Source organism: Diuraphis noxia, unplaced genomic scaffold (genome assembly GCF_037042655.1).
Source record: "Diuraphis noxia isolate RWA-SAM2 unplaced genomic scaffold, SU_Dnox_SAM2 contig0003, whole genome shotgun sequence".
In the NCBI taxonomy this organism is placed as follows: Eukaryota; Metazoa; Arthropoda; class Insecta; order Hemiptera; family Aphididae; genus Diuraphis; species Diuraphis noxia.
The window spans coordinates 9361487-9376581 of NW_028301713.1; the positions used below are offsets into that span (position 1 = coordinate 9361487).

The following is a 15095-nucleotide window of genomic DNA, read 5'->3' on the forward strand; positions in this document are numbered from 1 at the left end:
ACTTCAAATTGTTAATACTATTTGTAAATTATCAATGTTAAGAAAATATTGGTATGTTTCACTTATTTTAATATCTTTGTGAACTTATTCGATAATTAACTATAATTTCAAGGTCAGTAATAGATATTATTGTTGATAAATTATTAGGAAACTATAGGTATGTAGGTATGTTAACCCAATGACAATAAAAATAAAATACATTTGATTAATAAAATAATATTTTTAAAGTTTATTGTTACTTAATTTTTACATTTTATATCTTTGTTTAAATGGTATACTCTAAAATTATAATGTCATTAGAAGCTATATTATAAATATATAACTAATTTGTTTAAAGTAATAAAATTATTGTGAAAAATAAAAATAATTTAAAGATTACTTATGATGTATACATAATAGTGTATGATTTTAATATCAGGAAATGACATTGACAAAGATACCAAGAGTCCTACATAATATAAATGCAATCTACAATAGATTTGAAAAAATATATAGTCAATAAAGTACAGATATATGTTTAAAAAACAAAAAAATAAATGTATTTAAGCATGATGCCAATTGAAAAAATATTCTTTATACAACAACTAACGGAAAGGAAATTATTGCTATATTTTGTTATTAGTAAAAGCACAAGTAAAAATAAATAAACATCATATACTTTAACAAGTTTTTAAGAAACTATTTTTCCATTATTATTATGCAGTATAAAAATGGAAGTTTACTTTTATGTATTAATAGATGCATCAATTTTTAAACTGCATTTTATAAAATTATTTTTTTTTAGACATAAACATAATTTTTTTTAAATATCATAATTTTATGAGTACTAATTGAAATACAGAAGTAATATTTCATAAATCACAAAGTTATATACACGTGCCTACCATACATACATAATCATATGTAAAGTATGTATAAATTAAATTCAGTCGCCATTATGTATTAAAAGAAAACTTATGTTTTCTGTTGGTTGTCCTATCAACTTCTATAATTAATTTTAATTTTGTAACTTATCCATCATACTATACTATGTTAGTTCTACAATAATATTGTAATATAATAGTTTTCAAAACCATATTAGTGAAGAAAAATATTTTTAAGCATTTACAAATTTAAAGTAGACATCAATTTGTGGCCACTATAGATTAAAACTAGATATGCTTTAGAACCACCATTAAATTCTAAAAATAGAAAAAAAGTATTTAATTTAAATGATTAGCAAATAACGCATTGATAGAAACTTAAGCTCAAAGATCTAAATACTTTGATTTAAATTTAAATCAGAATATATTTCTATTTTGTTATTTCTATTACACGAGATTACCCTTTGAATGAAAATGACCTAGATAATAATTTGTATTTACAATGTTAACACCAATTTTTATACAATACAAAGTTAATAAAAAAAATCTGTAAAAATATTAATAATACATAATATATTATATACAATATTCATATAATATATTATATTTATATATTTTGTAAGATTAACTTTTAATTTGTAGACATTAATATTATAGTATATACAACTCAAGTTAGATTTACATTCAAAAAATAACTGTAGGGAGGTTATAGGTGCATCATAAAGGAGGTAGACAATTTATGTAGACTTAGCAAGGAAATCACAAATATGGAAATTTATGATTAGAGAGCTCCTACTATCATCATGTTGGTGTAGCAGAGATATATAATTAATACACAAAAAGTCATTTATGAGGGGCACATTATTTCAAAGAATATATTAATGACAAAAATAAATTTAAAAATATTCAACTGAACAGATCATTAAAACAGTAATCTACATATTATAAGTACATGTTTTTTTTTTTTTTTGTTTGGTCATTATTGTTGTTCCATAAATAAAATGGAATGAAAAAGAAATGAATATTAACTAATTGAATAAAAATTATGAATTATGGTTTGGTGTTTCGATTGAAAAATGAAGATCAAAATTCAATTGATTTAACACAATATTAAAATCTGTTGATATAATGCGTGCAAGAACAAGAATACAGAATTTTAACTTAATTCAAAATTATCTCTTAAGCTACAATATTTCACATACACATGACATAAAAAAAAAATTAAAATGAGGAATATTATGACAAACCTTGCGTATTATGCACGCTTATTATTTGCTGACAAGATTTAGTGGTGTTTCATCTTGAACAGGTTCTTCAATTATAGTTTGAACAGCCGCTGAATTGGGTGATGGTGGTTGTTCTACTTCATAGCTTTCTTCTAATTTAGATTCTTCTGTTTTTTTAATTTTGATTTTTTTCTTATTCATGCTTATGTCCATACCTACACAAGAATAAACTGTTAAGTATTTTTAACTGTTCTGATGCATAATCGGACGACTCCACAGTGAGCTGTAAGTGGGCATGTGAAATCACAACCAATACTTCTTCAACTTACATTAATAAATAGTAAAATAAATATTTATTATAATAATAATAATAATAGTCATAATGGAATATTTTTTATAGGCCAATACACAATTTTGAACCCATTTCCATTAAGCATTACAAATGAGAATAATAAGAATTTAGGATACTAAATTGTAATAGATTCATTTGTCATAATATTATACACTTATTTTAGTAGATAATAACATAATAATTACCACCACCCACTAGCTAATATTAGAAAGAAAAAAGCAAACATTTATAACTATCCACCAGAAAATGCTTATAGTTGGAATGAAATTTGAATTATCTCAAAATGTTAATTAAAAAGTATCAATACAGCCATATTTAATAAAATCATGAAAAACAGGATGTTTTAAACATACATTTAATACTCTAAATTCACATATCTAGTCAAGTTTAAAATTAAACTAATTACAAAAAAATTTAGAATAAGTTAATTTTTATAATGAAAAATTTGATTAAAATTATTATCCTGTATCAATTAATTAAATATTTAAATGATTATTATATACTATAAATAATTAATAAACAATGTATCAGAAATGTAAGCATAATAAAAACATTTAAATGTTACACTAATTTCCTAAAAAGTTGATTTTAAGCTTTTTTCTTAAATAAACAAAATCTCATTTTTAATAACCCCAATATGTCTATGTTTTGACAACTAATTTTATTTAAAAATACTTAATATTATAAAAATTATAAATACTTAATATTTTTAAACATATTTGATTTTTATACAATTAAATTGTAACATGTTATTATTAATTACAAAAGTATTATGTTCATGCTAACAAAAATAATGCGTTTAATATGAAACTTTGTGATAAGTTAGTAATTATGGTGAGTTTTTGAATATAAACAATAAACTAATTTGAAAAAAATATAATAAATCTAAGCATATTACAAGCTGTTTTTAATATAATAAAATAATAATAAGAAATTTGACTAATGTCATCAACTTTTACCGCATAGGCGTTCTTACCTGAAGCAAGCGAAAAATCTTGTATAATTGTCCTGACCACCGCTTAATTTTAGTTTTAATGTGCTGCGGTTGCATAAATATATTAGTGTACCAAAAAAAAAAAAAAAAAAAAATACAATTATTTGGCACTTAGCTATAGTATTACTACACAACGTGAATAAAAAAAGTAACTAGAAGGGTGTTAGTTTAAGACAGAAAGGAGACGTCCGAAATTTTTTTAAAAACAGAAATATATTAGGTTTTTAAATAAAGAAGGAAATATATTTGATTTTTTTCTAGTTTATTATAATATAGGCGAGAATGCTAACCGTTGTCTGATCGTTTTCTACGTTGTCTAGTATGTATGGTGTCACGTCTCATGGTGGGTGGTCTAATTTTTCCATGTAATTTGTAGTATAATCCACAGGCATTGCATACTGGGTCTTCATTTAGTCTTCGCCATATTGTTGAACATGTAGTTCCACAATTGCTGCACATTCTCTGAACTGATGATTCCCTTGCCTGAATGAAAACATTGTTTGTAATATTATATAACTCATGAAATTAATAAACAATACATTACTATCATTATACTTACAGTACGTTTTCTGGGTATATTTGGTGAAGCATTTATATCTTTGACTTGCTGTTGTACTGGATGACCATCCGAATACCGCCTAATTGTAGCTTGTGTCTGATATATTTTACGTTTTTGGTCTGACGATACTAATTTACCACGTACCACAGTAGCGCCCTTGGGTGTGCCAGGCGACTGACCATCATCACTTTCAGTAGATAGTTCTTGAATATGAGTAGCAGCAAATAACAGCATACCCATGCGGTCTGACGGATCTGTTGGGGCATTTGATTGACCCTGATTATTGGCCCATTCACCAACTTGCATAACTTGTGGACGTAATTCAGAAGTTGTACCATCAGGATTCTAAAAAAAAAAAGAATGTTTTTAGATATAATACTTGAATTATAAATTTAAGTACTAACTTTTGTTTGAAAAATTAGGGTTTGGCCACTGCCTTGTAAATTAGGCCATGCATATGCAGGCTTTACTATAACAGCAGGGGAATTGGAACGAATTTTTTTAGTTGTCCAATTTGTAACATTTCCTTCATCTGATGAATTAGTATCATCGCCAGCAACTTGCGTTCGAAAACCACTTAGTTCCAATGCTCTGGTAGGACAACTTTGTTTACGACGGTCTTTGCTCGTACTAGAAGCCTGATAGAAACGATAAAATATAGTTAAAATGATAGAAATATTTGATTTTTTAAGAAATTTAATAAATCTTACCCAAGATGTAGGAATGCAATTAACTAAAGAAAATTGCTTTTGGCCAATTTTATGGGTACCATTAACGATTGTACCATTCACCATTGGGAATTGAACACTAGCAATAACTTTTGGTCCTTCTTGTTGTTCATAGTTTTCATTTCCATCTTCATTTTTAGTACTATACAAACCATTGAAACTATTAATATAATATATTAGTTTAGTTGTGAATAATAACAAAATTATAAATTGTATGAAATGATACTTACTATTCTTCATCGTATTCATCGTCAGGTTCAGTTTTAACTACAATAATATTTTCGTCGTCATTATATGTCCCATACTCTGCATTATTGTCAGTACAAATAGTGTCATCTCCAGAAACAGTTTCTTCTGAATCATGAGCTATTGTCACCTCTGCTGCCATTTCATCACACCCTTGAATAACTTCAACTATATATGAATAAATGTGATATACACTAATATACCTAAGTATATTAAAAAAAACACACTATTTCAAGTGTATTTATTTTTAAAACTTACCATGAGAAGCTAGAGATGCATTTGTTTCATAAGGTGGAGAATTAGAACTATGATTATTAGCTGAACTATTGGTCTTAATGTATCGAGGATCAGATGATACACCCGATGATGATGAGTGGTTTGAATCCGCAGGACTATACACATATTCAGAATTTGGTGAATTCTTAGCTTCCTCCTATTTTTATTTAGAATAAATAACATTTTAATTCTATCTATTCATTTTTAAATTTTAAAAATATTCTTACAATTGCTGGTTTTTTAATCATGTCAAATAAAACACGCTCTTGACGTTTGTATGTCTCTCTATGGCTGTAACACTGTTCAGTATTTTGCACACATTTTGAGCAAAGTTTATTAGGCAAATCTTTAGCATCAGTAATTTGTACCTATAACACATTTGTTTTAAAATATTGATTTATTAGTTTTTTCTATAAATAGATGTTATAATCTAATTTATTAATATATCCTACGAGAAGTCCTAAAAACACTAACTTCAAATTTTCAAATACCTAGTCAGTTTCCATAAATATTATTTAAAAAGTTGGCACACCTATTTTATATTTATTTTTTACATAAAATAATTGACTGGTAAATAGGTGCAATGAAAAATAATTTAATAGGTATATATTTGTCAAATATATATTTTATAACAAACATCATTCAATATATTTTATAGTGAAATTTTACGTTCAGTTAGGATAACTACTAATATTTAACTATGAAGATAGGTACCTTAAACTATTGGTTAATAAAAACAAACAAAAGATAACAAATAAAAAGGTGTTATTATAATTACCAGATTAAGTATTATATAATAATTATAAAATTAAAATATCTTGAATTTTGTTTAATTTAAAAATAACATTTAACTATATAAGTAGGTATATGGTTTATATCATTTTAAAAGTATTTTATGCTAAATTTACTTTTGATTACAGTAAGTAAGGAAAACAAAATTATAGATGAATTACAGTTTTCGGATATACCTATAGTGTCGAAATGAATAATGCATGTACAATATTACATAACCATTTGTAGATCTAATAAAATATGTGTATTTTAATTAGGCAACTTATTTGGCGTTAGGTTTCCGCAATTAATACAATATAAAGGTCTAAAATCCATTCGTAATTCGTATTGTAAATGATGGATATCCAAATAACTGTTTTTCAATTGGCGATAATGGTCATTATTTACCCAAAATTTTATTTATTGTATTAACCACACTGTACGACGTACGCGATATTCTGTAATGCCTCAACTATCGTTTGTGGTAAGCCTTGAATTAACAATAAGGGCTAAATATATAAATATTGTTTGCTCTACTGATCAATCGTTAGCGGTACCATCTCATAGTACTATAATTTTATTGGAAACTGACGACAAAAAAATAAAAACCGGCCAGTACCGCGCGCATTCGCCAGATGTGCGACGCATTTACGTTTTCGGACCGTGGCGTCGACGATGAGCGGCACGGACTAAGAAGACGAGTAACTAAGTATATCTTGGTCCGTGACGCGCGGGAATGGGCAGGTCAGAAAGTGTCTGCCTCCTCACTGTCTACACTCCGGTGGAGAATTAATTTTTTCGAAAATAGGGCCCAGAAACTCAGGAGCTGCGAGGAAGAGGACGGAAAACTATTACGTCGAGCGAAGAAAGAACGGATGAGTGATGAAAAAAACCGACCCGAATGATGATAATGAAACGCGGGCGGCGAGAGATGATAAAAAAAAAACAGGAGCACAGCCGCCGACGAACACGAGAGATACCAGGGCGGCTATAAATAAAACCTGTTTGCATCGAATACAGTGGTGAAGGGGGGGGGAGAAATGTGCGGGACAAGCGACGAGGGAAGGACGAAAATAAAAATATATTATATCAAATAAAAATAACGCACACGCACGCGCACGCGCATAGCAGTACGAAAACATGTGTGCCAATGATAAAAAAGACACGGAGAGCCAAAATGTCAATATACACATTACAATAAATCATTGCGGCACGACAATATTTCAATATTACGATTTCTACTTTTCTAGAGTAAATATACTAATAGAGTGCACATTCGTTCCGAACGACATCAACGATATTATCTTTGATTATTTGTGCAATATAAAATATTCTTGGGTTTCCGGCAAAAATCGTTATTATCATCGACGTGATATTGTCACACAGTTTTCGATATCATAGCCATAAACATTTTTCCTGCTACAACAGATACAAATAACGCCGACGACGGTGGTAATGATAATTATCGTGTGCGGTGGTGGCGGTAACAACGCAATCACACGCGTCACGTACGCACGCGCAAGAACGCGCGCGTGATTACGTGCTGCCAAACAATGGCCTATCATCATAATGCGGTCGCCATTATCAATAACGTTGGCGGGCCGCGGGCGGCGGCGGCAGCTGCGGTCAGCGCGCGCGCGCGCGCACGCCCGTTACGAAACGAGCGGCCGACCGAGATACGGTGGACGGGTTTGGCGCGGTGGCCGATTATTATCGTCCGTACGGACGCGAGCGGTGTTCAGGGGGTGGCCGTCGCCGCCGCACACACCGCATACGCACGATACGCGTTAACGAAAGACATCGCACGGACGGACGGATAGATAAATAAATATGGATAGATAAAGACGGAGTGATCGAGATAAAGGGGAGAGAAATAATAATAATAACAATAAGTGGCGGCGATGATAAAACCGCGCAACGCCATTATCGGAAGCCGCCGAACGCATTATCACATTTTCGTGTTTTCCCGTATTATCTCAGCCTGTTAACAATATTTCCCGTCCTGTTAACAAGACGACCGCCCGCCATAAACAAATAATATTGAAAACGATAATTATTATGATTCGGGAGCTTGCCCGTCTGCTTACCCCGAATACGCGGTAGATTTTCTCCGGCAACGAGGGCACCTGGTTGTTGAACACCGATTCGCCTTCGTCGGCTTTCAGCGTGTTCAAACACAGACGGCACATCTGATAGATATCCGTCGTGCTCGTCGTGGTCATCGTCGTCGTGATCGTGGTCGTGAGGTTCGTTATGGACATCGTCGTCGTCATTGTCGTTGTCGTTATCGTCGACGGTTCTGTCGTCGACATCGTCAGTGGTGCTGACGGCGGCGGCGGCGGAGGAGGAGACGACGACGGTTGCTCCTTCGTCTCGCCGTTGGTGCTGCTGTCCATCGCGGCGTCTAAATCGACGTGTTGCGTGCGTATGGAACACGTACTGATGAGTGAATCGTATCCGGCCCGAAAACGACCAACTGCACTCCTTTGTCGTCGGTTCTAACCGTGCTGGCTACTCGCACGCGTAAATGGCCTGGCCGATCGCGTCACTACATAATAAAAACTCGTCGTCGTCCCGTTAAGAGTATTGTTTTTTCGAAAAAAATTCCTCCGATAACTATTCGGAACGTAGAGTGTCAATCGTTGGCGGGTGGCCGACGAGCAATACGTACGATAAACCGTGTACACACGAAATGACGCTATCACACACGGACGATTATTAATCTCGGTAAACGCAAATGGCGGTCCTGCACTGACTGCGGCGGCGGCGGGGCTGGGGGGTTTGGCTATCATCGTCGGTCGGGCCCGACCGCCACAGTCCCGTCCCCGCCGCCCTATCGGTCGGCCAGACACCGCGACCCCCGACATCGTGGCGTCGACGCGTGAACCGTTCCACGTTGGCAGCACTGCCGGACCGCGTTATCCCGAATCGTCGTCGACGGAGACCCCCTTCACCGCTCTCTACCTATCGGAGCACGAACGCCACCGCTGACAACAAAGAACCGCGCGCGCGACTGATGCAAGGACACTGTAAGCGGCGTTTACGTATTATCTTCACCAAAGAGGTTTCGACTTCCGAGAGCCTGCTACCGCCTAGGCCGGGCTCTAAACGACCACAATATTATATTGTAATATTGTTTTGCATGATGTCATTAAAATATTTTCGTATTATTATTATTTACTCTTCACCGACGAGGTCTTGTGGTATTGTATTTTTGTTATCGTTCAAATAATGGTATCATTCTGATTGTTATCGTTTCTCCGTTGATAGGCGCCGCAGAAAAACGACGTTTCTCTTCCGATACCCGCGAACTATATACAATATCCTAATTATAGGACTGGACGCTGCATAACTAAACAATTAGTTTTTCATGGGACACAATACTTGCTACAGAATACTGTACATAATGCTATTGCAGCTGTACACATGTGTCATTTTCAGTAAATAAATAGCAAGCTCAAATCATGCGTCACGCTGTCTAGTGGCTTCACACATAATATAATATTCTTACTTGTGATCAACCAACAGGCAATATACCTATATATATTAAAATAATAGAATAATTAAATTCATCAACATAATAATATTAATAAGTCTTATGTTTATCAACTATAAATTAAACATTAAACACAGTTATCGAGATGTATGTTCAGTAGAAATATGTTTATCCGTTATGTCAGTGTGATTAGGCAATTTCAAAATAATATCTAGAAGTTTGAAATATTCAAAACATAGGCATGGCATAAATATTATTATATAATCTATTGATTAATAAATTACAAAGATTTTTTGTTTGTCCATGGTTCAAAATTTCCAAAGAGAATTGAAAATATTGAGAACGATTATTAAAATTATTATTTTTAGTACCTAGATGTTTATTACAATATATAACACAGTGAAACTTCCTTAGATTCGTGTAACGAACTTAATTTTTACGAAATTTTTTGTTAAAGGCATCCATGCTAATGTATTTTTGTTATCAAAAATAAGCACTATGTGAATAATTATCCTTTTCAGTTGAATCAACCAAATTTGATTTTTTGTTTTAACTAGTTGAGTAATATAATATAGATCGCATTAAACTTTGTTTTTAAATATTTAAATCGTAAACTTAAAAATATATTTATAAAAAACTTGAATTTTTAGCTTTTTTGCAAATTATGTTGAACTAATATTTAAAATAAAATTAAATCAGAGTTCTATGCAGCTTCTTTTAGGTAAAACAAAAAATAGTTGTTTAAATCCGACAATAATTCTACAAATCTTTAGATTTTTTCCTGTGAAGTCATTTGTTTCATATAATACACTCATCACACTTATCTTTTGCTTATCAGGCTGCAGTAGATTAGTGTGAAAGTAATAAGTATTATAATTAAAATGGTAACTAAAATGTGAAATATAGTTTTCCGCAATCCTACGAATTTTGAAAAACCGGGAGAATGAAATATTTTTGAGAGCCAAATTTATTTATTTCTATTCAACAGATTTTTCTAATTTTTTGCTCATCAAGTAATACGCACGGTAATATTAATAAATGCAATGTATACATATTTAATTTACTTAATAATATAATATTACTTTATTTACTACATACAAAAAAGAATTTGTTTATTTGAATTTCAACAAAACAAAAACTATTATTTTTTATTAGAATTTAAAATGACTAAAAATATTGTTATTGAGGTTTTTGAGATTTTTAGGCATGTGTAAGAACAACTTTTAAATAACCATTAACCAATAACCAAGTATTAAATTTTTGATCTGTTGTAGGCCTAATTGAAATCGGAAATTTTATAAATTTACAACTACCTACAAAATAATTTCCAAATGTTTGTGATTTTTATGAATCTTGTAAAAATCTATTATTATAACCTACCAGACAACCAGTGATGTTTTCTTAAAATGTTATGTGTACACTCATTTATAAACTAAATGTAATGAATATTTTATATTGTACTAATATTATACTAATCAGATTTTAATCCTTCACAAACCCTTTGTTACCTATTATTTTATTCCTAGATTTTTATTTTCACATAAACCATTTTTATAACATTTAACGTGAGAATTCACTTGGCAATTCGTATTACTCTATGACAGCAACTTCAACGTTTTATTAAAATAAATTTGCAATAATCATGATCATTAACATTTATTAGCTAGGTCCTTAAGTATATATTGATACTGCAAGATACGATGGTTAAACACTTAACGCTATACATGGTAATAACTAATCATAATTTATTATTTGTTACAGAGTTCTAATGTTCTAACAAAATGGACAGTTTTTAAAAACTGGCGCCCCATAATTCTAACCATTACTTTATATTCTTTAAATGTTTAAATTATTATATTTTACTTTGTTACTGTGTTGATTGTTATAATAATTACTGTTTTGTATATTGGGCTCGACCTCCAAAAAAAAAAAAACTCAAGAAGTAAGTACCTAACCTGTTCATTGGCGTACAAAATTCACCACTGAATATAGGTATATAAAATGTTATAATATGCAATCGGGCATCGGTTAATATTACTGAATAGTAGTTAGTACCTAATTAGAAAATGTAATATTGCAATAATGCAATATTAATATACAGATTAATATTAATTACAAACTGCATAGCCATAGCGTCACGACGACGTTCAGTGCGCTACTGTCCCTATCTCCCCCTATACGCATACATACACACATAGCTATAGACATATAATTTTAGTAGTTGATGTCTATGCACATAACCACCAACAACCAGCTAGCATAGGAAAACACACACAGAATTTATAACAAAAATAATCTCGATATTTGAAATTAGAATACTGACAAACTTTAAACTAATGAAAGAAAATAATTTAAGTGTCATAAAATGTTTACATACATAAATGTAAACATTCATAGTATACTGATAATAATAATTATTAATATTACTGCAGCTGTGGCGGTAAAAATATGTATCCGGACACAATATTATACCTCTAACACGCAGCACCTACAATACAATTGAATTTTATCACTACCACTATACCTTTTTAATTTTTACTACTTTATTATATTATTTTATAATGTTATACCGCTAATTTGTTAACCTAGTTATTTTCTACATATTATGTTAATATCGGTCTTATAAATAGTTAAAATTTTTGTACATTATACCTAAGTTTAGATGACTTTGTCAAGAAAAATGTATAAATAATAAAATAAAAAATAAATAAATAAATAATGGTATACCAAGTTGGTAGATACCAAAATATTATAAACTGCGACAATCGTGTATAAAACATAATGATAATATTATTATTATGATTGATCATAAACACAAATATGGGGAACTTAGTGGGTATTAGCACCCCAAATTTTAAAATTAATACCCTCAAATAATGTTCGAGTTTATGTATCAAAAACTTCTCCTTACAAAAAAAAAAAAAACTAAAATGAGAAAATCCATATAGCTTAAGCACCCTTAGTTGTTTTTTTTATTGAAATTGCGCCCATGTGATTGAACATAGACCAGCCCTGCCTATTTTTCTAACAATACGTGGTTGTGAAACGAGATTGAGGGCCTTATTAACTTTCTGATTGAGTACAAACATTTTGAGTGACCGAATGACCCGTGCACGTACATACAATTAAAGATATACATCCAGTGCTTGAATTGTTTGTGGGGGGAGGGGGTGGCAGGCGTGGATGGAGACTGCTTTCATTTTTTCACAGATTTTAAACAGAATAGTAGAATACAGTTTGTGGTTTTTAGTATTCCGTCCCCTTCATAAGTGAGAAACGCGTCCAGGGACGTCTTCTTTTAAATGGCGTATATTTTTGATTTTGTTTTCACTTATTTCTAGCAACGTACCTGATGGGAATTTTTTATATTTATTATTTTAATTTTATGAGGTATCAATAATATTGTGGTTACATTATACATAATTATTAACTTTCCAAGTATAATTATTTTATTTTCATAATTTTTGTTATAAGAAAATTAACGAATAGTATTACTTAAAAAATGTGTTATCGTCGATAACGACCAATGATAGTACGAAATTTACCTGTAGAGCAATGATATTATTTTGTTTTCATAATTTTATTGTTTAACCGCGGAAACAATTTTGTGTGGATTCGCAGACAACACTAAACAATAACATAAGTGTCCAAGACGTATAAAATATTAAAATGTTGTGTTAATAATTTAATTTATGATATGAATGGGTGTTGCGGGGGACAAAGCCCCCGAGTTACCGTTAAATGTATCACCAATAATGAAACAATTTTTTCTAAACTAAAATCAGCGTCCGTCCTTATTTTTTGTTTCAATTCGAGTCTGGTTGTATCTATATTCTATATTGAGTAGGTATATAAGTAATATATTATAATATTTACTGAGAGTCTGAGACATAAGAGGACGCTACTCTTGCATTAATTTATCGTTTTCATCTTTCACACCTACAAAATGGTAAATTTTTGTCCTCAAGTTTCAATAGTGTGTTGTTAGTTTTGATATTACAATAAATTCACCTATTATCAACATTTTAGGTTATTATATTTTTATCAAAATATTGGAAAAATCACGCTTACGCATTATCTTACCTAAACGTTTGATAATAAGTAAATTCACTCTAATATCAAGCCAACAGCTCACTACTATAGTGAATAGAAATTTTCCATGTACGTTTGTTAAGACAGAGACGACATTATATATTTATTTAGTCGAACGAACGCCATTGATCCTCTTAATATTTAGGAATCTATCACCTGCAGCGCTCTCTATCACGGATCTGATTTGAATTCACAGGACCGGTTTCAGTATGACCAGGACCGGCAGGACCATCACAAAATAAAAGGGTGGTGGGGGGTTGGGGGGTACTTGATTCATTTGTTATTTACGAACTCAAAAACAAAAAAATTATGGCTACATTCAAATTATAATTAAGGTAATAATTAATAGCAATTTGTTTCCATATGCCATTGTGAGAGTATAAAGTATAAATAGTATAATGTATTTTAACACTCAACATTTCTAGCAACCACGAATATTATTTTTTAATTAGGTAGGTACAACAAAATAAATAAAATTGATCTTTTTTGGTTAAACGACTAATTTCGGTTAAATTTGAACTTACAATTCTGTAGGTACATATCTGTACCTACAAATAACTGTGTTTTTTTTTGTTACAGTATGAACTACTGATGATGAGAACCCTTGTTTAAAATTTTAATTCCTCAGGTAGTTAGATATAAAAATTGAACATTTTATAAACTTTTAAATCGAGAATTTAATAAATTTTGTCAAAATTTGAACTTTAAAGTTTAATAAATTGTTATAAAATAAAACGTGGTAATGTATCTTTTAAATTGCTCAGTTTTCAATTGATATTACAGCAATTTCCAAAGAATCTTGTATGAATTTTTCATAATATTTATGAGTTATGACCCACACCCAATGAAAAAATGTTTACTGACATTAGTATTCAAAATAAAAACTTAAGGTATAAATAATTTTGTATGACATTCTCAAATCTTATATTCAAAAAAACGAATTTTGTTAGCATTTTAAGTTCAGACGTCCATAAAAATATTGTGGATTACGCTAATTTTTTTTTTTAATTTCCACTAACAATAATAACCTATGTGTTATGAGGAACATTGTATTTTCAAATTATTTGACTAAATGAAAAATGTTTTATCAACAACAATTTAAAAAAAAAATACTCAAATACAATAATTAAGAACATAACACATTTGTTATATATTGTGCCTATGTAAAAGTTAAAAAAAAAACTGATCGATAAATTAAACAATAAAATAGAACGATTTCAGATTTGTTAAACGACTAACGAGGTGTGATATGGCTTGTTATATTTTATCTCCAATTGGAAAAAATGAAAGCTGCTTCCGTCGTATATAATATGATTGATATATAGAAATCAAAATATGTATATTTATAGAAACGAAAAATCGTTTACGACACGTCATTTGACGACAAAAGTGATTGACGCCAGATTTACGCGCGTATCGGATTATGTCAGTATTATAGTATTGCAACAACTAAAAAATAGTTATTTTATAGTTATTATTTTCTAAGTACAAT

At 30.6% G+C, this 15095-nt stretch overlaps 1 protein-coding gene across 6 annotated transcripts; it reads right to left on the bottom strand.

Annotated features, from left to right (window-relative positions):
- Positions 1–1419: 1419 nt before the first annotated feature.
- Positions 1420–8764, bottom strand: LOC107167589 (uncharacterized). Of its 6 annotated transcripts, XR_001506170.2 has the most exons (10): positions 8103–8764; positions 5472–5612; positions 5227–5401; positions 4953–5136; positions 4705–4882; positions 4399–4632; positions 3995–4339; positions 3726–3918; positions 3418–3480; positions 2164–2304 (listed from the first exon to the last, which is right to left on the bottom strand). XR_001506170.2 is itself a non-coding variant. In XM_089222646.1 (9 exons), the coding sequence occupies exons 1-9, from the start codon at positions 8409–8411 to the stop codon at positions 2132–2134; spliced, it is 1908 nt and encodes a 635-aa protein (XP_089078772.1). In that variant the 5' UTR covers positions 8412–8764; the 3' UTR covers positions 1420–2131. The 6 variants fall into 6 exon arrangements, 5 of the variants coding, with proteins under 5 accessions (XP_089078772.1, XP_015372205.2, XP_015372207.2 ...); XM_089222646.1 differs by lacking the exon at positions 3418–3480 and having other exon boundaries at positions 1420–2304; positions 4705–4864; positions 4953–5130; XM_015516719.2 differs by lacking the exon at positions 3418–3480 and having other exon boundaries at positions 1420–2304; positions 4953–5130; positions 8103–8763.
- Positions 8765–15095: the final 6331 nt, after the last annotated feature.